General features: G+C 34.5%; 1 protein-coding gene across 1 annotated transcript in view; it reads right to left on the bottom strand.

The window, feature by feature from the left end:
• The window catches only part of LOC145689151 (uncharacterized), a 57,343-nt gene extending 34,501 nt beyond the window's left edge, over positions 1-22,842 (bottom strand). Inside the window, exons 1-4 of the mRNA XM_081763283.1 lie at positions 22,671-22,842; positions 16,906-17,059; positions 10,245-10,357; positions 7,406-7,505 (exon numbers count right to left, since the gene is read on the bottom strand). Of these exons, the coding sequence (XP_081619409.1) occupies positions 7,406-7,505; positions 10,245-10,357; positions 16,906-17,059; positions 22,671-22,723 (420 nt within the window). The 5' untranslated portion in view covers positions 22,724-22,842. The remainder of the gene's footprint in view (positions 1-7,405; positions 7,506-10,244; positions 10,358-16,905; positions 17,060-22,670) is intronic.
• Between the last annotated feature and the right edge of the window lie 3,416 nt (positions 22,843-26,258).

The following is a 26,258-nucleotide window of genomic DNA, read 5'->3' as shown; positions in this document are numbered from 1 at the left end:
ACAAGTTAGTTCCGTCTTCAGTAGTAAGATAAGGATAAAAATGGATGAGAGAAAAATGGTATGGAAAAAGGAATAGATACCACCAAATAAATGTAACGTAAGAGATAGGTGCTTAAAAATCACGACCAGAGCACAGTGCAAAAGAATGAGCTGAGTTGAAGGACGCGTGATGTCTATGTTACGTCACTATTCCCAGATCTTTAAAAAAAAAAGTAAGTAACCACATTTTATCAATGTTGCCAAAATTCAGATTTAAGATCGGTTCATATTTATGAATAAAGAATGACTCTTTAATTTCCCGTTTTTTAAAATCGCATTAACCTGTTAATATGCACACAATATAAAACAGGTTAATGTGATAGGTTCAGTAAAAACAAAGAAACAACGGGAGATTTAAGAATCACTTTTCATTCATAAATATAAACCAGCTTTAAATTTGGATTTTGGCAACATAGATAGAATCTGGTTACCTACCTTTGATGTATATTTTGGATCTGGCAATAGTGACGTAACATAGACATCGTGCTTCCTTCAACTCAGTTTATTCTTTCGCACTGTGCTCTGCTCCTGGTATTTTGGCATCCATCCTTTATGTTATATCTATTGGTGGTATGGTTCTTTTCCTTCACCTTTGTTCTCTCATTCGTTTTTATCTTTGTTACCCTACCACCGAGGACGGAACTAGCGTGTTGTTCCGAAACGTATGGAGAGTGTTTAATTTTCCCACGGGAGGATTTATTGGTTGTTATGCCCCAGCATTGGGTCTAACAGTGTCTCGTGAATTTGTAAACTGTAATTATGTTTAGTTACATCTTTATGATATTTAATAGGTTAATATGTTTAATTATTCGTTATGTTTAATGTTTATTAATTCCTAAAGTTCTAACTTTATTATGTTAACTGGTTAGGTTATTATTGATCTGTACCTAATTGTTTTGTTAATTATTTAAGCTTCCAATTTAGAAAGAAAAGTAATTACGCTATTAGAAGAAGAAGAACAAATTCGAAAAAAAGAAAGTATTTAATATATATTGTGAACAACTAATTGTAATACTTGAAGTTAATTTTTAAAAAGGAAAATATTTAACAAAATTTCTAAATATCTGAAAATATTTTTAAAAAATAAGTAAATCTGAGAAGTACCACGTAATTATTAATAATAACAACTATTTTACGGATTAAGACTGAATTTTGACGTGGAAATGACACTATTTAATAAGTCAAGCTAGAAAGTTCATTCTAGGGGCTTAAGCCCTTCTTTCTGTTGTCAGCCACCGAATAATAGCTTAAAATGTATATATAATCTGATTCATACGTAATATCAAAATTCTTGTTCTAGTAAATTTTGAATATAAACAAAATTCTATATTTCAGTATTTTAGCAGTAGCAACATATATTCAATGACTATCTTGTGTAATAGCTAAGTATATCACAACATAATTCTCGCAATAACATTCTTCTTTCAATATTATATTTTGGAATATCAGCATATTCAACTTTGTAAAGAAGGTACCAAACGTCTAATATTGATTACTAAAATAATAATATGAAATACATAAGGTTACTTTTAATGAATATGAATACTATGAATTTGAATGAAAATGGTTATGTACGCTATACAATGAAATGTTAATTTAATGAAGTAATTATTAATATGAAATGAATTGGGAAGCTAAGTAATAATAATGATGAACTGTTGGGTACCAAGTCGATATGCTGTTTTTATTCATAATAGAAGATCGTTAGTAATCTGTATAATTTTGTTAACTAGCTGAATGTAGAGAGAGGATTATTGTTGTACTGCTAATAATAAATACAGTAAACTTTCGATATTCCGTATGTAAAACACAAATTTGGACGATTTGGAAAATAATTCTATAAATATGTTTCTATTTGGTTTAAGCTCTTGTACTTGTACACAAAACAGAATAATAATAATCATGGAGTTAATATTAGAGTTTCCATATAAATTAATAAGTCACGGTGTCTGATGTCCCGTGCGATGTGACCGTAATCAAGCTGTGCTTGCTTTTATTACCTCTGCACTTATCTGATTCTTCTGATCGTGTAATCTATAGTCAGATTCGAACTTGTCCACGTTTATATCAGCGTGGTGGCGACCCAGGCTATTTTCAGAATTGAAAGTTGAAGTCTAGTCAAGCTGAAGAGCAGTGGCATGACATGGTAGGTAACCAATTTTTTGTTAATTTAAGCTAAATGTTAGTTTTCAAATTCATGTTTTTGGGAAAAGTGCTTTTAAAATTTGAAAGGAGGTATTTCTTTTATCTCTTTTTAACAAAAAATCTCAGACACAATTCTACGGAATTTAATAGTACATAGATAACCAGTTTTAGAAGTTTCTATAAACTCGTTAAGCACTAAGTAAACTAAATATAGAGAAAACAAAAGCAAAAATAGTATCTAATTTAATTGCGAAACAATGGCATTGTTTTCATCTAATACTTCTCGGGTGTATAGGGCTAAATCTTGAGTTTGTTATAGTATTAAATGTACGAGTTTAAATATTTGATTAAAAATAATATTTGGACTCATTGGCTTTTGTAGGTATTCCTTGGATTTCGTAACTGTTCTTACTGTGCTCATCTCGCGTTAATTTGCACTTATTTTCCAACTCTTACTGTAATGGTTTATCCAACAGTTTTCACAGATAAAAACTCCTATTGATAATGGTATTGCTATTGACCATGGAAGGAAAATACAACATACTTCTACTTTTTAATGTTTAGCGTTTTCTTGAAACCTTTCACGTGTTTCAAAAGAAGTTCACACAGTGGTTAGCCGATGGCATTATTTCGTAGCAACTAAAAACGTAACAGTGAACAAGTTGTCCAAACTTCAACAGGTAGCAGAAAAATTCGCCTTGCACTAACTCTATTTATGAACAGGGAAGAGCATGAAATACAGGGTTATTCAAAAAGAAAGAACAGATTTCAAACATTTATTTCTTCCAAACTACAAAAGATAGAAACATGATTCGAACGTTACTTGATTAAGAAAAGTTTACAATTTAAACAGCCCGGATAGAAGTTCCAATCATGGCCGCATTGGCGCTGTTGTTTGTTGTTGTCTGTCTGTAGTGAAATGGCGGCGTCACCACAGGAGAAGTCTTTTTGTGTGCTACAATTGGCAAAACTTAAGTCCATTGTTGCAGTTCAGCGAGCATTTCGCTGTCAATTTAATAAACAACCACCGCATCATAAGCAAATTTACGAGTGGCATCGAAAATTCGTAGAAGATGGTTGCATCTGCAAAGGGAAAAGCACGGGACGTTCACGCACATCGAACGAGAATTCCTCAACCAACAGTATAGCGAGTTCTAAAACATCGTCTGCACATGAAGCCATACAAACTGCAGTTATTGCAAGCATTGCATCCTGACGACCACAACAAAAGGTACGAATTTTGCATTAGCATGTTAGATGATATGGAAGAAGACAATTTTGCTCAACGATTAATTTTTTCCGATGAATCAACTTTTCATCTTTCTGGTAAAGTTAATCGCCATAATGTTAGAATTTGGGCAAGTGAAAATCCTGCGGCATGTATTCAACATGAAAGAGATTCACCAAAGATGAACGTCTTCTGTGCGATATCTGTAACCAAAGTTTATGGGCCTTTCTTCTTCATGGAGGAAACTGTGACAGAAAGATAGTGTGCAATAGAAAATAGAAAAAGTTATGAAACGAAGAACATAAAACTATGCAAGTAAAACGATTGCTAAACAGCGAAATTCACAGTTTTACACAGAAGTTTCTTGCACCGATTCTGCGGATTGTTCAATTATAACAAATGAAGAAGGTAAAATACTATTACTGAAATTGGATAAAATCTCCATTCGTGAAATGCGAATTTCTATTGCTTATTGTGAAAATCTAAAAATAAAAGTGTTTATGTTTAAAGTGTTTGTGACTTTATAACTCTTGAACCACATGACCATATAAATGATTGAAAATTACTGATATTAGTGTCGAAGCCATGGTTTTCAGGGTCGCTGAGATGAACAGTGTGACACTTCAGATGCCGTTTAAATCGAAATTTAGTCCCGCAGTTTGGGGAAGGGGGAAATATATATAAAAATGATTAAAGATGACCTATATTAGATAGCGCTTCAGTAATAGTAAAAATTGACTGACTGACGGAACATAGTACTAATTTTTCTTGTTTTAACCCTGCGAAACGGGTAATTGAAGATAGTATACAATAAACACATTATTATATAAGGAAAAGAATCTAATTTTCATATACAGAAAAAAGAAGAATTATAAGGTCAAGAATCACAGCGAAGAAACAAATTTCTCGGTGCCAAAAATGGAATGCAGTTACTGTTTGTGGAAAATACACATGCGTGGTTACCTTATGAAGGCCATTAATCTTACGTTATATAAATGTTGTTGATTTTACGACTTAATGTCCATGTCAAAACAAACTATTACAAAAACTTACACTACGTTTTGTTAAAAGAATATAGGGTCCTTGGACAAATTGTGTTAATTAGTAGTTCACTATTTACATCTCTATTCCCTTAGAAACTTATTTGAGTAGAAAGAATACTATTTTCAACGAAACTTTTCTAAAAATCAATAAAGTACAATATCAATTTGAAAATTTCCAAGCAATATCTAACAAAAAATTCTCATCCAAACAAAGAGAATTACTGGTGAAAAAAGTAAGATTCAAATTGGCATATTTAAATGTGAAAAAGACACCACTACATACAAAAAGGAAAAGAAAAAAATATGTTTATAAGTATAATTAAGGAGGCTCAAAGATAATACGACAACCTTGAAAGTAATTTTGATAGAGGTCACTCTTCATACATGTATTCAAATTTAGCATTATCCCGGGTTCGATTCCCGGTGGAGACACTCGGTCAAAAAAGTGTTAAAACTATCCTGAGTGAGGTTTTCCTGGGTTTTCCTCATTCACACCAGTCAAATACCGGAATGGTATCTATCATACAGATCCCAGGCCGCTTCCTTATTTCCATTTCCTCGGATAGTATGATCGTCAAGGGGCGTCATCCTCATACGTGACGGGCTAACATTTTCATAGATGCTGAAAGCTCAGAAATCTAATTCCTAACCCAAATCAAATTTAGCATTAATATTATGTTTTGTTGCTTAGAGTTGTGATTCCTAACCTAGTTTCCAAATAATATAGACTTATTTAGGGTTGAAATCAAACATTTTCGTCAAGAGCAACGTTTCGAGACAAACAAACTATTTGCTGAGCAAAACAATCTCGGTGTCTGATAAAGTCAAAATGTTAGTTGGCCAAACTGTAACACGTATGTAGTATTTTAATGTGAATATATTGTTTTGCTCAGCAAATAGTTTGTTTGTGTTTAAGTATATACAAAGCAAAGCTTCTACTTATGGAAAATATTAACGTTTCGAGGATCGAGGAAGATATAAAGTTGCTAGCCTTACAGAAATATAGCTCATGAGTGCCGGAGGCGGAACCTCAATGTCAAACCAACCCATACAAATTCTTCTTGTAAATATTCATCTTCAAATTTTTCCTAGTACTTTGTATGAATGACATTATTTTCTCAAAATTTCTTAATAAGTTCAATCTGTAACTGTTACCGAGAAAGAAAAAAAGTAAACACAAGGGACTAATTTTCATATCCATAAATGGAATTAGCTATGAGCATAGCAGTATATAATATCAATTAAAATTTATTCTACTTAGTTCCTACTTCATTTGAGAAAGCATACACCCGTCTTTTAATTCACAATAACGACTAATCACAATGCATACTTGGTGTTTATTATCTTAGAATGATATTTTTATTCGTAGAAGTGTTAAAGACATATTGTTTAATAATCCAGGCAACTCCTATAAATTTACACCAATTTATTCCATAGGTAATGACGAAATCCTAACCTGACATAACTCACGAAAATTACAAGCTCACCAATGTTAACAACAAAACAAACAAATAAATAAAACTGTGTACATTGTTACATAAGTCATCACCATGATATAATCTCCCTCCCCTCTGGACTAATGGCTTACGTGTGTGCTTTTGGTGAATGTAGTTCCGGGTTTGATCCCCGGTGGGAAAGCACAAAAAAATTAATTTCACAGTCATTCGCTTTCATTAATCATCCATCTCCTTCAACCTAAATGGCATAATCATGGTGTTAAACAAGAAAATAATTTATTAATGAACAATAATACAATAACATATAGAAGTAGAGAGGAAGCACTTTTTCTTTAGCTGCTACGGAAGACATGAATTTCACGAGATAAATTGCAAATAAAATAAACCTTTTACAACTGTTCAAGACCTCAAGGGAACCCTAGAGTGAAAGTAATAAGGAAGTAGTAGTAATTTTTTAAAAAAATATTACTTATTTTTACTTACTTCCGTACACCATAGAATTGAAACATCGATTTTTTTTCTTTACCTCCTTATGCCTTAAAATTGATATAACAATGTGAAATACAAAGTGAAGCAAATCATTGTGATTCTAGTACTATGACATTCAATTAATAGTAATTTGTCTCGATAAGAAAAGAAGGCGAATGGTTGACGAATATTTTGAAAACAATGAGCAAATAAATCTCAAGGGCTGATGTAGCTTTCTGGCAGGAAGTCAATCTATGTCGCTATGTACCTGCCATTTTTCACAAAGAATTTCTACTAACGGTATTGAATATGTTCATTTAATTTAACATTTATTTTTTTTATACATATATGGCCCTGTGTCCTTAATACAGAACTTGTTCTACAGACAATAAACGTTTGTATGATTACTTTGGAATATTTTTCTGCATTTAACATTCAATTCTCTTCACGGATATAAGCAATTTAACTAAAATATGAATTATTTTAAAGTTTAAACGGCTACTGATACCCAAATTTTATTAATTTCTAATTTTACAAATTTTTAATTATATTAGAAGACTTAGATACAGCTGGGTCATGGAAAACCTTACAATCCTTAGAACAAGACTATGTTGTATACCTTGAATCAATTAGTTCTCTTTATTAATAATTCGGGTTTCGAAAATTTCTCTTTTACTCGTAGTAAGTGTTTGATCTGATCAGCTACAACTTTTATCTTTTAATCGTTACTTCACCGTTTTTAACCGTTTTGACCGTTACTTAACGTTAAACCGTTTTAACCGTTACTTCACGCCATTTTATTTTATCTTTGAAATATTTCTCGTAGTTTCTTAATTTGTTTTTGATTAAAAGAATTCAAGCTTCCTGTTGCTCACATTCAAGAGCTTAAGATACAGAGGTTGTGAGAGACTAGTTCTACCGCTGCTTTGTGGAAAAGTACCATATTTTCACCAGAATGAGCAGAATGTGTTAACGAAGAAAATTAAAAGCTATTGTAACAAATTCTGATAAGTTGATATACTCACCTTTGATTTCTCCATTGGAAAGAACATATTAAATCTGACAAATTCTTCTCGACTATCCACAGACTTAATCTTCACATCATTAGTCCCATTGCGTTTGCTTCTGTAAGTGGGAAGAACAAATAAAGAAATAAGTAAAATATCTATTTTGTGAAATCAAAAGTTAAAACCTATTTGTAGATATCCTATTAAGTAGAATTGGCAATAAATCTCCGGGCGCCGTTCTGAGTACCCAGTTTCGAAAGACACTCTACGGGTCTACGGTCCAACGATCTAAATCTATGGGATTAAATACACTCATCTGCAAAAGTTAAGAATAATGTGATTTGCAGAATGTATCACAGGAGGAAACGGAGAACCAACCCATAAGTTGGTGGAATTCCTTATGGCAACAGACCGAAAAACGTATAGGAAAAGGCACATAATGGGAAACACAACATGATGGCATGCTGAAGACGAGATTAACAATAAATGACTGGGTGTGCCTTGCCATTTTTAGGTCAATGCCTCCTTGAGCTCAAATATGGATATTGAAGCTATGTGACGGTGTGTAATTCGCTTATCAAGCATGTCCTACACATATTCTAATGGATTCAAGTTTAAATCTGGTATTCTACAGGGACAACGGAACTGTCTAATCTCCTGAGTGTTAAATTACTTATCCACTACGCAAGCTCGATATAACCATAGAATGAAACCAGGGACTACTACACTCATAAACAGACAAGCACATTGGTGCAGAATGTCATCCCGATACCGTATACCTGTGATGTATTCCGTGAATGACACGCAAGGAGTGCGAGACTCTAGGATGATACCACCTCAAACCATAATTCTTCCTTCTCTGTAATGGTTCGGTGGTCCAGTTCAGTAATGTTGGCGCCACGTGCCAGGCTTTCTCTATATGAATACATCGAGAATCACTGGTGAGAATAAACCGGGATTCATCTATGAACAGGACAATACTATTGCTCCTGAATCCTCCTATGTGCCTTTTCCTATGATGTTCTCTGCACCAATTCAAACGGGCTTGTTTTTGCAGTGGGGTCAATGAAACACACCTTGCTGGTCGTCCCCCAGCTAACCGTTTGTACACTGTAACTTTAAAACGGTGGCCGGCCCCTACAGCAGCTTTTTGAAATCTAAGGTGGTGTTGTGTCTATTGCACGTGGCTGTTCAGCATTGTAGCGACATAAACGGTCCTCTTGGGCAATGGTACCGTACTCCTTGGACGACCTCCGCTAAATCTTCGAGAGAAGTTTTCATTCTGTTGGAATCCTCGCCAGATACTTAAGATGACACTCTGTGGGACAGCAAGTTCACGCGACACTTCCAACTAAGTCTGGCCCCTTTCAGTCCAATGATTCTTCCTCTCATTACATCATCAATATGGTTCCCTTGCGTCATTCTTCGATCCATGAACTGGTAATATGACGAAAAATACGACTCTGTGTACGCTGATGTGAATTCTTGTATACAACTGCTGGCATGTTGAAACAGCACTCGTCATATGTCCGGCGTCAGTGTAACAAAAAGATCCTATTTTCATTTAATCATCAGACAGAAGCAAAATTAGTCGGTTGAAATTAATTTGGACGGAAATGAACTGTACAATGTTTTCTATTGTGAGATGTATAGGCCTAATTATCAACATTGACAGGAAGGATAATAATTGTCGCAAGTGCTGTGAAGTGCGTTCTTTCACATAACAAACGCAACAAAGCTATTTAAAATTATGTAATATATTCTCGCTTTACCAACCAGTAATTCATGTGTCGAACGAGTGTTTAGTGTAATGAAATCTTTGTTGTTATATGACATGAACAGCATGTGAACATAACTTGATAAGGCTAAATTTATGTTCAGATGAAGTTGACCTGTGAAAGTTTCCAGAAAACACTTCTGGAAAATGGAACTGTTCCTTGTGCAGCGAGCTCCAAAAATAATAATACTAAGGCAAGTGACTGTAATCTTTAATATTTTATGTTATTTCATTTAGTTTGGTATCGTTTGCATATGGTTAGTGTAGTAATGACAGTGTTAGAGGTGGTAATTAACAAGCCGAAGTATTTAATTTCAAATTAGTGTTCGCAGTTACAGAAATGTCGCTGGTCTCCAAACTTGCCTTCAGGTCAATTTGGTAGTTCTAGTTGGTAGTCAATTTGGTTTCATGTTTTGTACTGTTTGGGAAAGAGGCTGTTCCAGACTGGCTGCTATTTTGAGGAACATGTAGTCTTATTGGATTTGTATTTATCGATACAATCCTCAGATTGAAGAAGGTGAGAAACAGATATTGGTTTTGAGTGATATTGTCAGTAGAATTTAAAGAATGAGTGATGCATTTTGGGGAAGCTTTAGCTGTTTAGCTTTTCCGGGTAAAATTTACAATTCACGCTCCAGCTGCTCATTGATAAGTAGAACTGCTTTAAAAGGGTATAATAGAGTAGGGTAAGGTAGGGATAAGTAGGATAGAGTAGGATCGGGTTAGCTTAGGAGTAGGGAAGTTCGGACCCATTTTGTTAAAGTTAATAGAGTGTAATTTCTCGTGTCTACGTAAGGATACCAACTTGAGCGGGCATTGTAAAGTTAACCCTCTTTTTCCCTGTACCATCACATTCTTCTGTCTTACCTTTTTCATTTCATATAACTATTATTGCAACTTTAATTGTGGATTTTCACACTTTTATATAACTCAATATATATATTATTGAGTTGTCATCAATCATACTACATTTATATCGATCAGAAAATGGGAAGAAGTGAAGAATTGATTACACAATTTAACTCAGATAGATATAATAAATAAACAAAATCTATAATAAAAATAAGCTTTCATTCTGACCTTGTAAACGCTGTGTTGAATGCAATGCACAATCCATATTCCGTGCCTAGTATAGATTTTTCAATCGTTGCTTTAGTAGCCTGTTCAGATAAGGTGGTGCTTTGATCCATTACCTATTTAGAAAAGAAAAAAAAACTTATAAGATTTAATCTCTAGAAAATAGATTAGATACATTTCGTTTTATTAGAGTCAATGAAGTTTTACAGAATTAATGTTTAATATTTTGAACCTGTCTTGCCTGCTGATCTAGTGCTAGCGCACTTCTTTGGTCCATGGGGTCCTCGCTTGGTTTTTCCTGCGAGGAAAGCATTGCAGTTTCAACGTTTGGGATTCCACCGTAAGCTCTACATATATGTCTTACTAGTCTCGATAAGGAAAGGAACTTTAAATGCCAATCCAACCAACGAAAATTTTTCAATGAAAGTTATCTCTGAAAAAAATTAAAATTACATGCTAATACATCCTTAATTCCTACAGCGTGTACCTAGCTGAGATGGGCATTTTCTTAACCCTCATTCACACTCACCCTCAATCAATTGCCTCACACTCACACTCACCTGCTCTCACACTCACTCGCTCATACACACACTCAAATATTGTTAATGCTCTCACCCTCACACTCAACTATCGATGATGCCCTCACCCTCAATCGACTCTGACACTCACACTCACTCGCCCTTACATTCAAATATTACTGATGCTCTCACCTTCACTAACAATCACCCTCAATCGACTCCGTTACACTCATCTACTAAAATGAGGATAAGTGAAGGTAAGGGTGACCCTCGTAACGGTGCCAATCTCTAGTACCTAGGGATCAATTCTTGGGCTTCTCAAAGTATTCTATCTTTAAGTTTACTGTAATATAAATGTTTTCTTTTAAAACAGTCTTCGTGAACTGCCTTTCGCACTATTTACTATAATTAATACTTTGATAAATTATATTTATTTTCTTTGGTAGATAACTCATCAAAATACATAAGAATAATGTATCAAACTTTATTATTATTATTATTATTATTATTATTATTATTATTATTATTATTATTATTATTATTATTATTATTAGTAGTAGTAGTAGTAGTAGTAGTAGTAGTAGTAGTAGTAGTAGTAGTACTAGTACTAGTATTTTAAAAAAACACTAATTATCATTAAAAGCAATATTAAAATATAAACAATATATTACAACATTTTTTGATCTTTATACACTCCAAGCAAACATATGACACTCTCAGTGCGCAACCGAATCAAAACCACATTTTGTTCATTTTCGATATATTTCCTTTTCAAGATCCTGTGGCTCTTTTTAAAGGTTAAAAGATTCATGTTCAGATATTGTAAATAACTCTTATAATGTAGGGAACAGCCTTAACTTTTCCGTATACTTAAGCATACATTGCAAAGTTGTATGTCCCGTTTTCTTACAACTTTGTTAACTCTTAAATAATCTGATGAAAAAAGTTACACTTAACTCCAGTGGAGTCTAACAGATCCCAATTGTTCCCTTCGCAAATATTGACTTTGCTCATTGATGGCAACCCATGTATATATATATATATAAATCAATTTTGTGAAATTTTTGAAAAGGGGTAAAGGGAATATATATATATATATATATATATATATATATATATATATATATATATATATATATATATATATAACAATTTTTATAGAAGCAGTTTGGCTACAGGTATATAATTGGAAGTACTCACCAAGTACCCAAATAGCTGTCGTAATCTCGTAATCGATGAATATCGATGACATAAGTGGATGTCATGGAGAATTGATTTAAAAGCAATGTTTGCCATGTGTTTCTGTTAACAATAACTCATAAGTGAGTAGACCAATAGCAAAACCTCCTTTTTTTTTTTAATGAGATAGATGTTGCTGTGGATATTTTAGTTGGAAACCTTTTAGTTTCAAATAGTATTCAGTAGAAAATGTCATTTTAACTAGTTGAAAATTGACATTGAAATATACACCAATTTCCAAAACTTGTTAAATCTATCAAGGCTACAGATGCGAAACCAGTTGAATCCATCTTCCATATTTAGTTTCATAAACTGTTAAATCCCAGACCATCAAATAACGTCATGAGAAAAGCAGAATCAAACCCGGTTAATTCCATATGTCAAACAATTTGAAATTTCGTACTGTATAGGATTAGTTTAGTAGTCTGAATATTCATTGCAACTGTTGGTAAATCATTTGAAATTTCATTTGGCAGTCTGTGCTTTAGTTATTTTGTTTCATTTTATTTTGGACTGAGAATTGAGACACTAAACGTCTTAACCTAACTGTTCGTGGCGTGTTTCTGTGCTAATGGGTTTTTCTGTAATAATTGCTAGACAAATGAACGCAAACTCCCAAGAAAACTATATTGTACCCAGCGATGATCACCATTTTGTTGTTCAGACAACACCAAAAATATCTAGAAAACGTACACGACACCTAGAAAACTGGAAAAGAAATGTAACCAGAAAGGCAAGGTAAGTGGACTATCCTATGGTTCGAAGTCGTTAAGTCGTTTCTGTTATTTTTCAGGTAACTTTACTTTGAGCAGAACATTGTTGGGTGAGATTCTTCTCTAAACAGCCTCTTCACCTTGAATAGAACCTCTTTCTTAAAAAGACTCTTGTCAATTAACGTTCGAAATTATAACATGCGTTCTGGTACATGTTCAAAGATTTTGTCACGTATTTACCACTTCTGATTCTCTTTCCGCCATTGTTTTGCTCAAGCTAAAGATTTGCACATTTTGTTTTGCTATATTTCAAATTCATATATTGGGATAATTGGTAAATTGATATCTACCCTAACTCAGGCACGTAGCCAAGGTATGGAGTCCGGACGCCCCCTTCGAAACCAGAAATTAAAAAAAAAATTAATGAAAGTTGAAACAAAAAGAAACTAGAAAAAGGTACAGCAAGCTTTTGGTTACTCTTTCTTAGGAGAAGATTTATGTTACTTGCAATACATGGTGGCGAATGAGCAGGATATTCTGGAAAAGTCAGGGAATTCGAAATTTCTAGAAAAGTTACGGAATTCTCAGAATTTCTGCTACTAGTCAGGGAGATTTCAAGCTTCAGAAAGTATAGTGCCGTTCTCTAACAGTGTGGACATTTTTCGTCATGGCTTCTCTGCAGTATCAAACATGTTATTTCAGAAACAGTTTTCTACTGCTCCTTTAACTTGTCATTTGGAACAGACAGTAGTTGACGGAATAATGAAAACAAAAATAGTTATGTGTAAAGAAAGTTCTGTTAACGTTTGATTCAACAGAGGAAGGAAGCAGATATTGTAAAATATTTTACAGGACATTATTGAATATGTACTTTTTATGATATTGGATATGTACTTTTTATAATAGTTAAGGTCATAATGAAAGAAAAAATTGTTATATTTGAATGAACCAAGGAAGGAACATAAATATTGTAAAATCTTTTCCAATACATTTTTTTTATTCTCTTACTCGAGATTTCTTAATAGTTTGTTATTAAAGTACTTACTAACATATCCTCATTTTATTGTCCTAACTAACCAATATATGTTGCCAGTAAAATAGATTGATCGAGCTCCTGGTGTGATAACCACAGTATTTCATGTCATGCCCCCCCTCAATCACGAAATCCTGGCTAAAAACGAACCAATATATGTTGTCAGTAAAATAGTTAAGAATGATTGAGCCCCTGGTGTGATAACCACAGCATTTCATGTAACTGACCCCCCCCCCCTCTACCGACTGCCCGAACTGAGTCCATAAAAGTTTACAAACTCTTCCAAAATATAGTCATTCAATTTAGAAATGTAGATGAATATGTATAATTAACACCGTTTGTAGTTACGAAGGATGTGACCATTGTAACGCTGTATAAGACAGTCTGTCCTCAAAGTAGGAGCTTTTCTGAAAAGGCAATATTCAGTATTTCGGTAAAATATAAATTGTGAGGACCGATCTTAACGGAGCTAGTTTTGTTATTAAAGTTTGACGTAAAAAGTCACACTTTTGTCTGTTTTACCATAATTGGGACGATTTTTAGAATATTTTTGATAGATTCTGTTTAATTTTTGTTATATTACAGTATTACCCAGTTCCTTTGTTCTCCAACGGCTATGGTGATCAAAATAAGAACACTACAGTCTTGCTCATGGCTTCCGAATGAAGCATCTCCACATGTAAAAACTGTTATATTGTATTTTCCAGTAGTGGAACACTTATTTATTCATCCAGATCGTGTATTTGACAATATTGAATAGCCGTACAATAGTTCTAGTCCAAAAAGAACCATTTTTCAATTTCCAGACAGGCACCCTGAAACCAACTGCCAAGCGAGGAAAGACAAGAAATGTCCCAATCGGCACGGTTCCGAGGGGACATTATGTCAAAGAAGAGAAACTGCATGATGGGGAAGCAACCCAAACCTTACGTTTTACAAAGAATTTTCTGCGTAAATACGAAACTGAGGGAGTTGTGCTTCACCAGAGGACGACGACGATATGGATTTCCATTTAGTAAAAGATGATGGAGAGGAACTTATAATAAGTCAATTTTTTGCTCATTTGGATCTGGTGTTGTCAGTTCAGAACAAAATTAATGTAGCATTTATATATCAATATTCATTTATGTCAATCTGTACAATGTATAATCGATAATACTTTTTTTCTTTCTATTTTAGCAGGCATACTACTGATTTCTAACTCTGATCCCCTTGCTTTTAACAGGTTTTGTAACTTAAGCCTCAACAAAAATGGCCACTCATCCAGATGCGAAAGCTGTTATTTGCATTTACATACGCAAAATCTGTTAAATGCAAACTATTTTCATCAATAACTCAATTCAGAGACTAGTGTGATTATGCAGTTTTCGACAGACCAACATTCACATTATTCTTTCTTTTTTTTAAAAAAAAAGTTTCTAATGTTATTTTACAATTACGACACTTTTAAAGTTTTTCTCAATTTGCCACAAATTTTAAAATGTGGATTTAATGGGTTTTGCTATTCGCCTACTCAAATATTAGTGCTGTAAAGAATGTCCCTTCTCTGCCACGTGAGTGATTGTTGCATAAATATATACATGCAGAAAAATAGTGATGATACGTTCCTTCAGTTATTTTGGTCCTCTTCTCATGGGAAAATGTCTTAGTGAGTTATTGTTCTTAGAAACAACTAAGTCAATTTTTACTAAACCAGAAGAAAAGTTCGATATTACTACAACAAGATGATACGTTTAACAGTCTGTTGTTAAACACACAAAAGAAGCATGCATAAGAAAGATAATGTATAAGTTTGTGAAACTTCATTCCAATATACTTTCCGTTTGCATCGGTGCAATTTCGTGCGCGTGGTATATAATGGGCTATTAACATACGCAGATATATATATATAAGGTAGCTCCGATTGATAATTTGACGATCACTGATTTAGATAATAATCGACGCATAACCTGTCGCTCAATTCCACAAGAGAATCTTTCTGTAGAAACGGAGAATGCAATTCTTTAAAAACTTTGTATTTTCGACAAGTTAGTGCATGCTTGATGCGTTAAAATATTAAATAATACTTTTGATAAAGTGGATACTTTCAAATATCTAGGATCAATATTAACATACGAAAATCATATACACGAAGAAATTAAATGTCGACTAAAAGTAGGGAATTCGTGTTATTATTCGGTTCAAAATCTCTTGTCGTCGCGAATTCTGTCGAGGAATTTGAAGCTTAAAATATACAAAACCATAATCATGCCTGTTGGTTGCGAAACATGGTCGCTTACTCTGAGGGAAGAACATAGACTGAAAGTATTTGAGAACAAGAGCCTTAGACGAATATTCGGACCCAAGAGGAACGGGAATGGGGAATGGCGGAAACTTCATAATGAGGAACTACATAATTTATACGGTTTATCCAACATTGTTAGGGTCGTCAAGTCTAAGAGGCTTAGGTGGACGGGTCATAGTAGAAACGCTTTCAAAGTCTTGACTGGAAGACCAATCGGAAAACAACCATTAGGAAGACCTAGGCGCAGATGGGAGGACAATATTAAGATGGATCTCACAGAGATAGGAATACAAAGTAGAAACTGGATCCAATTGGCTAAGGATAGAAGTCAGTGGAGAGTTTTTGTGAATGCGGCATTGAACCGCCGGGTTCCATAGATCATAGAGTTAGTTAGTTAGTTGGGTACCAAGAAAGATCTTTCTTCCTTGTCCCGGCAAGAAAAGTTGAGGCAGTTTTGAGTGATTTACATTGTTTGAATCCTGAGAAAAAAATCTGTGGTCACTATTTCAGCACTTTTGAAGTATAACAGGTTATTCTGGAATGGTGATGAAACTATCCAGTCATTAGTTAAAACGATTGGACATTGGACAAGTAAGTGTGTAAAAATAACAGGGAAGGGTATAAAAGCACTCATGCAATTTATACTCTTTAAAATTTGTACCTTCATTGTAAAACTCAAAAGCCCAGGTATGACTTGAATATACATCGTACTTTATATTATATATTAATTCGAGTTTCATTTCTGACAATTAAAAATATTTTTTAAAAAAGCTCCTAGAGCATGTCACATATTGTATATTTAAATCATGACTGATGTGAAAACGTAACCCTGTCTTGCTTAGCATTTTCTCATGTATCAACATAATTATAAACTCACCCTTAATTGCATCTCACTTAATGTGATGTTAGGCATACGTGGATCATTCTCATATTTCTTGAACTCTTGTAAGGTGGAAATTCTAAGATTTGCAAGTGCTTGGAAGAATTCGGAATAAAATTTCCTTTCTTTCGTTGGTATCTTTCCAAACAAGCTGCAAAAAATTACGAATGGAATCAACAACAAACAACTTCTTGAACCAAAATACTAGTGTATGAGTTTTATATTTACATTAAAATTATTATTATAGTTTTGAAAACTCATATAGAAAATATAATTTTGGAATGAAACACAGTTTAGACATCGAAATGTTATTCACAAAGAACGATTATGTCCGTTCGTCTGTTGACAAGTTTCAAAGCAAAGAGAGTACAAGTTGGCGAAAAATAATGTTTTGGTATGGATTCAGGATCCAAAGATATAATTTAATATGGATCTAAAAAAAGAAGAAAAAACTGTAAATTTAAAAAAAAAAGAAATATTGATTGATTCAATGTTCAATAATATGTTGCGTCCCTCCCATTATCCATCTGTTGAAACCACAAATGTTACTTCTTTCGGTTGTAATAATCCTCCACACAACAGAAACGCCAAGAATACAAGAAAGTTGCTCGATATGATTCACAAAGAGAGGGAGGAAGGCGACTGGAGGCATTGAAATACCAGCGGACTTGTTCAAGGGATTAGAAGACAATGCAATGAAAATACTAACTTCACTTATTAACAAGATGTGCCTGAATGGAAAATGCTCGAAGCACTTTCTACGTGTTACAGTATAGCATTACCTAAGAAAAAGCAAGCAAAGAAGTACAGTGATCATAGAACCATTAGCCTTATTTTGTACACTGGAAACATTATTGCACGCATATTGAATAAGCGTTTGAAAAGTGAGACAGAAGGGATATTGGAAGAAGATCGATTTGAATTCCGGAAAGGTAGAGACACTATAGATTCGATTGGGTTTATGAGGATTATATCAGAACGAGTTCTGATGTGTTTGAGCTTCATCGATTGGCAAGAAGCTTTTGACTGAGCCAATTAGATCAAACTTCTGGAAATGCTTAAAGAAATTGGGGCCAACTCTAGAGACCGATAGCTCATTAGCAACCTGTAAACAGAACAAAGAGTTAAGTTGCGAACGAACCAAGGAGAAAGAATAGTGTGAAGATTGGGAGAAGAGTCAGATAAAGATGTAGTATGTCACATCATTCGTTCGCAGGGAATCATCAGTTATTCATTGTTTACAGTGTATGATTAATGAAAAGGAAGTAAAGAAGGAGCATGGGCTTGTATAGATCAAATACTTGGTCGCTACGAAAAATTAGGGAAGAAATCCTTAGAGCGCTTTGTAATGTACTATTGGAGGAAAAGATAAAATAGAAAGAATAACAATAAAAGAAGATATTTTAAAACGTGTAGGAGAGAAGAGAACGCTCTTATCCGGTATCCTTCGTAGGAAGACCAACTGAATTGGACACATCTTGTGAAGAAATTGTCTTTTTCATACCGTCACAGAGGGTAAGATAGAAGGAAAGCAAAAAATAGGAAGAAGAGGAACACAACGTGTTGATGATTTAAAAAAAATAGAATAAAACATTGGGAACGAAGTGACGAAACTGAAGATCAAGAAGCGAGGAAGAAATATTTCCAGACTTTAACTTCAGGAGGGGGAATGAATCTCCAATTAGTCCCAGGACTTTTTAACGGACATAATACTTAATAGAAGGCGTAATTAGTGTACTCGAGCAGGTGGCCCGGCGGCGGCGTCCGCCAGCGGCCCGCCCTTCGCACGTCGATGAGCCTACGGCGGCCCGCTGGCGGAATGCTTATGGGGAGTTTTTATTCAATTGTTATCACTATTAGAACTAGAAATGATAATCTCCATCACTTCCGGTTTACACAGGTGGAAAGGTAGAGATTCAAATTATTCTTGCGAGCTTCAATCTATCTAAAAAAAAAAAAAAGCCATTTCTTGCTATTTGTTACCATTTTTGTTTTATACGGACTAATTTTGAAACCGGAAGTAGGAGCAAATTTCTACTACTTCCGATTTGAGTATAGAAATGTGGGTGAAAATGGTATGTGCTCCCTTGAGACGCTGGGTCGATTCTCCGGAAAAACATCTTTTTCGCTATCTGTTTTTGTTTTTGTTCTATGTCAACCAACGTTAAAACCATAAATGGTTAATTTTTACAACTTCTGTTTGAAATAAAAGGTGAACAGAGAAGATAGAACACAGAATCGATTCCAAGCAACCGTTGCTCGCTATCACTTTACCGGTATAAAAATCAATACTAAAAGCGAAAATATTAATGAATTTCTATCATTTCTGGTGATAACAGACTGAGAGATATGAGTAAAGATGGTATTTTTTTTTTCTCGAGACTCTGAAAAGATTAGAAAAAAGCTTGTCACTATTTGCTACCCTTTTGTTCTATGACTGTCAGTGTTGAAACCAAAAGTGGTTCATTTCTACCATTTCCGGTTTGAATAAAGGATTAACAGAGGGGGTTTATAACTTTTTGTTGATATACTGAATCGATTCCGAGAAACATGTTTTTTGGTTTTTGCTCTATGAAGGCCAATAATGAAACCGGAAGTAGTAAATTACCACCATTTCCGGTTTTAGTAGAGAGATGCAGGTGAAGACGAAATCTTTTCTTGAGACGCGAAATCGATTTTAGAAAACTCTTGTTTCTGTTCTGATACCTGTAGACAGACAGGAGGACGGAAAGACAGACTGACATTGTCATTCTAAACTTTTCCAATACTTATGCCTAGCATAGTTTACAAGACAAATGATGCAAAAATAGTTAAACATATTAATGGTAAAAATTTACTTTTTTCCCCCTAATATAGATAGTCATAAGTTACGTAAGAAATATTCGATAGAAGCATAATTTACGAGCGATATCTACATCTGAAGTAAGAAATTCAATTATTGATAATTAGGTAAATAACTATTGTCGAACTGTTATTAATTAGTTATTCTTTTACCATCGGTGTTGTAAGAATATATGTTGCTGTACTCTCTTTATAGAACATATTGTAATGTCTTAGTTGCTTATGTTTACAAACATCTAACATGTGCTTGTATTTACAAACATTTTACATATGTTTTTATTTATAGTAACAACAACCATGTATACTTTACTATGGAGTATTACAGTTACAGACGACGGAGAAAGCAACGACACCATTAGTCAAGTAACGACGAGAAAACAGCAGCTGCATTACCTTACTTGGAGTTTCAATATAACCGAGATGATTTTGTACACAGCTGTTAGTTTTGGCTGGTAAATCCCTTTTTCTTAGCTTGCTTGGAGCTCTAAGATATATTAGTTTGCTTTGGAACTTTAGGCTTTTTTGTTTAGCTTGCTCGGAGCTTTGTCGGGATTTTTAACTTTAGTTATTTATCTTGCTTGGAGCTTTGTGGTTTTTATTTTTACCTTTGCTTGCTTTGGAGCATTAGGGGATTCTTAATCCAATTTACCTAGCTTGCTCGGAGGTCTGCGGAGATCCTACCCTAGGCTACTTGGGCCTCGACTCACCTCTTTCTACCTTATATTAGAGAAGTTACATCGTTGTAGTACTTTTTGTAAAATACTGTTTATAAAAAAAAATCTTGCATTAAAACTAAGCACTAAAACATTACAATATTATGTAATTGAAATTTGTAATTGGTTGAATTCTTGGTAATGTAAATTTCGACTTACACTAAGAGCCCTGGAACAATCTATTTACTCGGCATAACCGTGGGACGTAAAACTCAACTCACTCTATTTACTGTCAGTATTTGCTCCAAGGTAATTCTATCATTAAGATAATATTGATTTCAGTATGTGGACTAAGGTATAAAAATTCACGGAGCTGTAAACATTATTCACTGAACCAGATATTCAGCTGAGGACAGGTTTTGCTATGTATTGCTGCTTTACTGTAAATTGAAGTAAAGGCAGGACATTAAAAGAACATTTAAGATAAAAACACTGCTTCATAAACACAAAACAAATTGTGATTGCAAAAACAAATCAATTGTTCACTTCATTTCCAGGTTATCTGCACACTAGCAACATATTTTGGCATCAGGTAGGAGGCAGCACAACTCGTGACAACTTTTGATCTGACTGTGAACTAGTGGCAATTAATATGACTAACAGACTGAGGCGTTTATGATAAGAATTAAGAATTTCTTAATACAGGGTGTTCAAAAAGTTAAGGAACTTTGTGGGAAGATATTTTCTCTTATTATTTTGTACGCATTCTACCTATACTGGAAGTGACTGCCGTTTTGTTCTTCACATAAGTGGGCACGATGAACCATGCTGTTGAAAACCTTTTTCAATATTATCTGCAAGGTTCTACCAACAAAGCAACGAGTATTATCTTTCAATTTCGGAATACTGTACGAATGAATAATGTACCGGTAGATAAAGTCCTTAAGATAAGCCCACAAGAAAAAGTCTGCAGATGATAAACATAGAGATCGCGGTGGCCATAACCCGTTTTGAGATCAGTCGTCCTCGAAAACACTGTTTAAAATAACGAATTCTGTTCGCAACTCTAGGGGGTGAGGCATTATCCTGCTAAAAATCAGGTACGTTTCAACTTCTCAGCTAATAACGTCATAATAATTTCTCTAACGATTTTTACATACCGTTCAGAGTTCATTGTCCGTTTGTAACACATACAAATCTAATTAAATATTGCGGTCCCAGTTCGGTTAAAAGTACGTTAACAATCATCAAAACTTATCAAGATAGTTATTTTAATAAATTAAACTATTTGTGTTACTTTTAAACTTTGTATTTCCTTAATATTTATAAATCATTTTGCAGAAATTAGAAATACACTTCAACCACTTATGGCTTCCTCACTTATTATATCTTTAACAGCATAAATAAAACAAGTTCAAACAAGTCTGGCCACAAGATTTGTTATCATAAGGTACCAGACTATTGTCCTTGTTGCCTTTAACTATACATAAATGGTATCGGTGCACGTTCAAAGGATGTAATGAACACCCAACTGCTTGATATGGTACACCAAACACAAATATTTTGAAATGCAGAGGTAACTCATTTGGCACATGTGGGTTGTCACTAGTCCATACCCGAGAATTTTGTATATCACTATATCTATCCAGATAAAATCCGTGCCTCATTACTTCAGTGCGAACCATCGAGTTCATTCTCTTCTGGCGTTACAGATTCCGTAAACCGACGAGAGTAGTTTTCTCGAGGATCCATGTCTTCAGGCCGCAGTTGCTGATCGCTCTAACTTCATAGGAATGCAATTTCAAACATTTGTGCAAGGCGTGTGTGCACTGCCAATGAAGACTCCGGAATATCTTTAAAATTGCCACACTACTTTCTTCAATTACTCACACTATAGATTGAGATTTTACATCGATCAACTGTTCTTCTATTAAAACTTGAGTTGATTGCTTCGGTGCGTCCACTACAGTGTCTGTCTCGTGAAACTTGTCGTACAGCTGCTTGATGGAGAATTTGTTTGGAGCATTTCGCGATGTACAGTCCGTGTCTGCTTAGTCATTCACAACCGAAATCGAAATAAAAATATTTAATGAAATTCCTCATAAGGTTGCGTAATTTTCTGAACAGGCTGTATTTTATTAGATGTTTATACAAACTGTAAACCTTAAATGTTTTGAGGTCTCAATATTTGCGTTACTCCTAGACTGATATGTTTTTTGCATTATAAATAGGGTATCTATAAAATGTAAATAGGGTATCTTTACTTACTCTCTGATGTATCGTTTCATCGTTCGATCGTGAACTAAGTTTTCTGGACACATTATAAATGCCGGAAGAGGTAATTTCCAATCTATATAGTTTCTTTGGATTGTAACTACTGTTGGATTTTCCTGGTATTTCGTCCAGCTCTCCCAGATGAATGTAATGGTACAAAATAGGCACACAATGATTATAGTTGGCCAAATAAATCTGTAATAATAATAATAATAATAATAATAATAATAATAATAATAATAATAATAATAATAATAATAATAATAATAATAATATAAAGAAAAATGAAGTTCCATAATTATGGCATGAAGTAGGAAGAATCAATTCAATTTCAGACATTACATTTGCTAGTTCATTGAATGAAATAAGATGGGGTTGTAGGATTTTTTTCAAAAAGTTAAAATTATTATTGAAAACATTTTATTGATTCATTTCTGTGATTTCTTTCTGGCTATCAATACTGTATATCGTGTCTCTAAAGTAAGTCCCACTTTAAAAACATTACTACGAGAAAACTATTGCATTGTATTTCATGATATAAGTTGCATATGATAAACTGGTCCTTACGGTTTTTTTTCATGTCATTTCAGATTTGTGTAGTTTGCAGTTTAGCTACCAGAGATGTTGGTCATCAAAGCTATACTCATGGTGTTTGTTGATGTTGAGAGGTCATTTGCGTGTTGAAATTTGAAAGACGCCACTGTTCGTTTCTAGCTAAATATGGTAAGAAAGCGTCTCCTGGAATTCTTGTCAAGAAATGACATGAACAACTTGTCACAGTTGGTTGTTTATGTACCCCTAAAAAGATCTGGACACTCTGATGTACCTGAAGAACATGCCAAACGTGTAAGGGAGAACTTTCAAAGGAGTACGACCACGTGTATGCGTAAAGCGTCCCGTGAGCTAGGAATGCATCACCAGACCGTGTGGAGGGTTCTATCAGAATGGAGCACCACCTCATTATCACTGTCAGGTTCGTTCATATCTCAATCAAGTCCTGCCATAACGATGGATGGAAAGAACAGGCCCTTTGGACAACGCTTTTCTGAAATGGCCTGTCAGATCCACAAATTTAACCCCCTGGAATTTTCTTATGGGGTTACATGAAGGACTGTATTTACGTGCTTCCATTTCCACAGAACCTAGATGAACTACGAATTATAATTCAAGAAAAAACAGCATTGGTCACACCAGATATGCTAACCAAAGTCTGGCACGACCTAAATTTCCGCATAGATGTTCGTCGCGTCATACACAGAGCCCACATTGAATCTATATAATGTTTTTAGTCCACCACAAAACCGTAAAGACCTTTGTATAAAATAAAACAATGACATGATATGTACAATAGCTTTTAAAACATATAGTTAAAAATGGAACTTACTTTAGAGACACGCTATATATTTCTTTATTATTCAGTTTAATTATTATCATAACTTTCTCCAATAGAGTTTACTTAAGTATTAGATAGTTGTGTGACTTGAAAGTCTTTAATTTACCTTGTTAAGTGGATCTACCCGTATTAGGAACTATAATGTCTATTGACCTCATGAAAACAGCAATTTCTCTAACTGATTGGAGCTTTACGTTCCTTTTCAACATTGCTTAGTAGGAGAGCGGTTTCTTGATTGGTAGAAGTTCCAAGTTCACTTTCAGCCATGCGCGCCGATTATGTGGGTGCTCCAGGGCTCAAGCACTCATGCAGATAATCTTGTGGGTGCGCCTATCTCTGGCCTAGTCTCTGCCTGTCTCTGGCCTAGTCAAAGGCAGCCCCCAAAATGAAAAATTCAACTATATTGTGAATAGGATCGAACACAGCCCTTTATGACACTGTTCGTTAAAAAAAAAGTGAACTAAAAGGAAATCAATCAAAAAACATCGAGACTTTCCTGAAACATATAACACATTCCGCATATGCACCCACCCCACCTAAATGTTAGTAAGTCGGTGCCGTTGCCTTCAGCACGAAGCTATCCATATACTAAACAAGGCTGATAGTGATGCCAAATTAAAACATTATTTTAAAAAATTCTATCTCGAGGGTTAAAAAGCCCTATTTTGCTTCTGAATTTCCCATATTACAAATATGCAGGCCCGAATTAATATATTGTGCGCCCCTGTGTTTTAAATAATCCCCCCACGCACAAATTTATGTTTCAAACAAGGAAACAAGCCGTGATTTTGCAAATATACGATCTCTTGTTGAGTAGCAGTTTATGTATGACAAGTTACAAAATTTACGACATAATTTTAAATGGTCTAATTCTCTCAATGACGATTATGATGTGATGTTGTGCCCGAAGGTAAGTGTTTGACTCGAAGGTCCCTGGGCAAGGGAACCCTGGTAAAGATATACCACTGACTTGACACCTAGTCTTCCATCCCAAGCGCTGCTATCGGCTAAAGGAATTCCACTCCCTTTCGTCATCCGCTCTTTCGCTTAACAACAGCTGAATCCTCATTGGCTAAACGCGTGGGTGTGTGAGGGTGTGAGTTTTAGTTTGCATTTTTGCCACGGCTCAAGACATTTTGGCAGCACTATAGTTTGTCATTGCGTTCCATGGGATGATTATGAAGTACTAAGGACGGGATCTACAGCTTAACTTGGAATCCAAACCACTTGTGTCCCCACCGGTAATCAAACCCAAGACTCCTTGATTACAAGGCAACGAGCTTAGCCACTCATCCACTCTTTCAATATTGGCACAAGTTTTTATTTATTGTCTGGAGAAAATGCATTTTATTAATTCTAAGCTGTCTGTCTGTTTGTGGTGCTTTTCAACTCGAGAACCGTAATAGATAGAAACATGAAATTTTAATATGTTTTAAAACTCTCAGAGAAATTATCAAAATTACTTCTTGCAGATCCCTAGGTCACACCTGAGCTATAGGGGTGGGTGCAAAGTCCCTATAAGAATAACATGGGAGCATTTTAAAAATAATCGAAAACGAGCAATATTAGATTTGAATTCATAGTTTTTGGGGTGGCTGAGATGAATAGTAACAGTTTTAATCCAACTTCAAGGTCATACTCCACTCCTCAGGGAGGGAGCGAAATTTTAAAAGTAATCGAAAACAACAGATATTAGTGTTGAATTCATAGTATCGAGGTCGCTGAGTTTAATGGTATCAGTTTTCATGATGTTGAAGTTCATCCTCGTCCCTTGGGTTGGGGTGGGAGAGGATGACTTTTTAAAAATAATCAGATAAGCTAGCTAATTAGTAACTATTGCAATTAGATGGGATTAAACACATTAACATAGTTTCTCACGCTTGCGCGGGATTCTGTGAGTTGATAGTTTTAAGTATTACTTTATTGTGGTGAATCTTTAAAAAAAAGTCCAAAATTTTGCAGCCCCCTAAATTCTGCCGCCCTGTGCTCGAGCACAGAATAGCACTTACCGAAATACGGGCCTGAAAATATGATATGTAATTTGAAAAATTAAACTTCTGTGGAATAGTAACATCTTTTATAGTTATGACCTACTTTATGAATACAGTATATTTTCAATTAAGTTCTATAGTTCAATTAAGTACTATAAGTATATTCAATTAAGTAATATCTTTTATAGTTATAACCTA

This window comes from Thermobia domestica, chromosome 7, assembly GCF_964235325.1.
Source record: "Thermobia domestica chromosome 7, izTheDome1.hap1.1, whole genome shotgun sequence".
NCBI classification, from domain to species: Eukaryota; Metazoa; Arthropoda; class Insecta; order Zygentoma; family Lepismatidae; genus Thermobia; species Thermobia domestica.
This window is presented reverse-complemented; position numbering and strand designations above follow the sequence as displayed.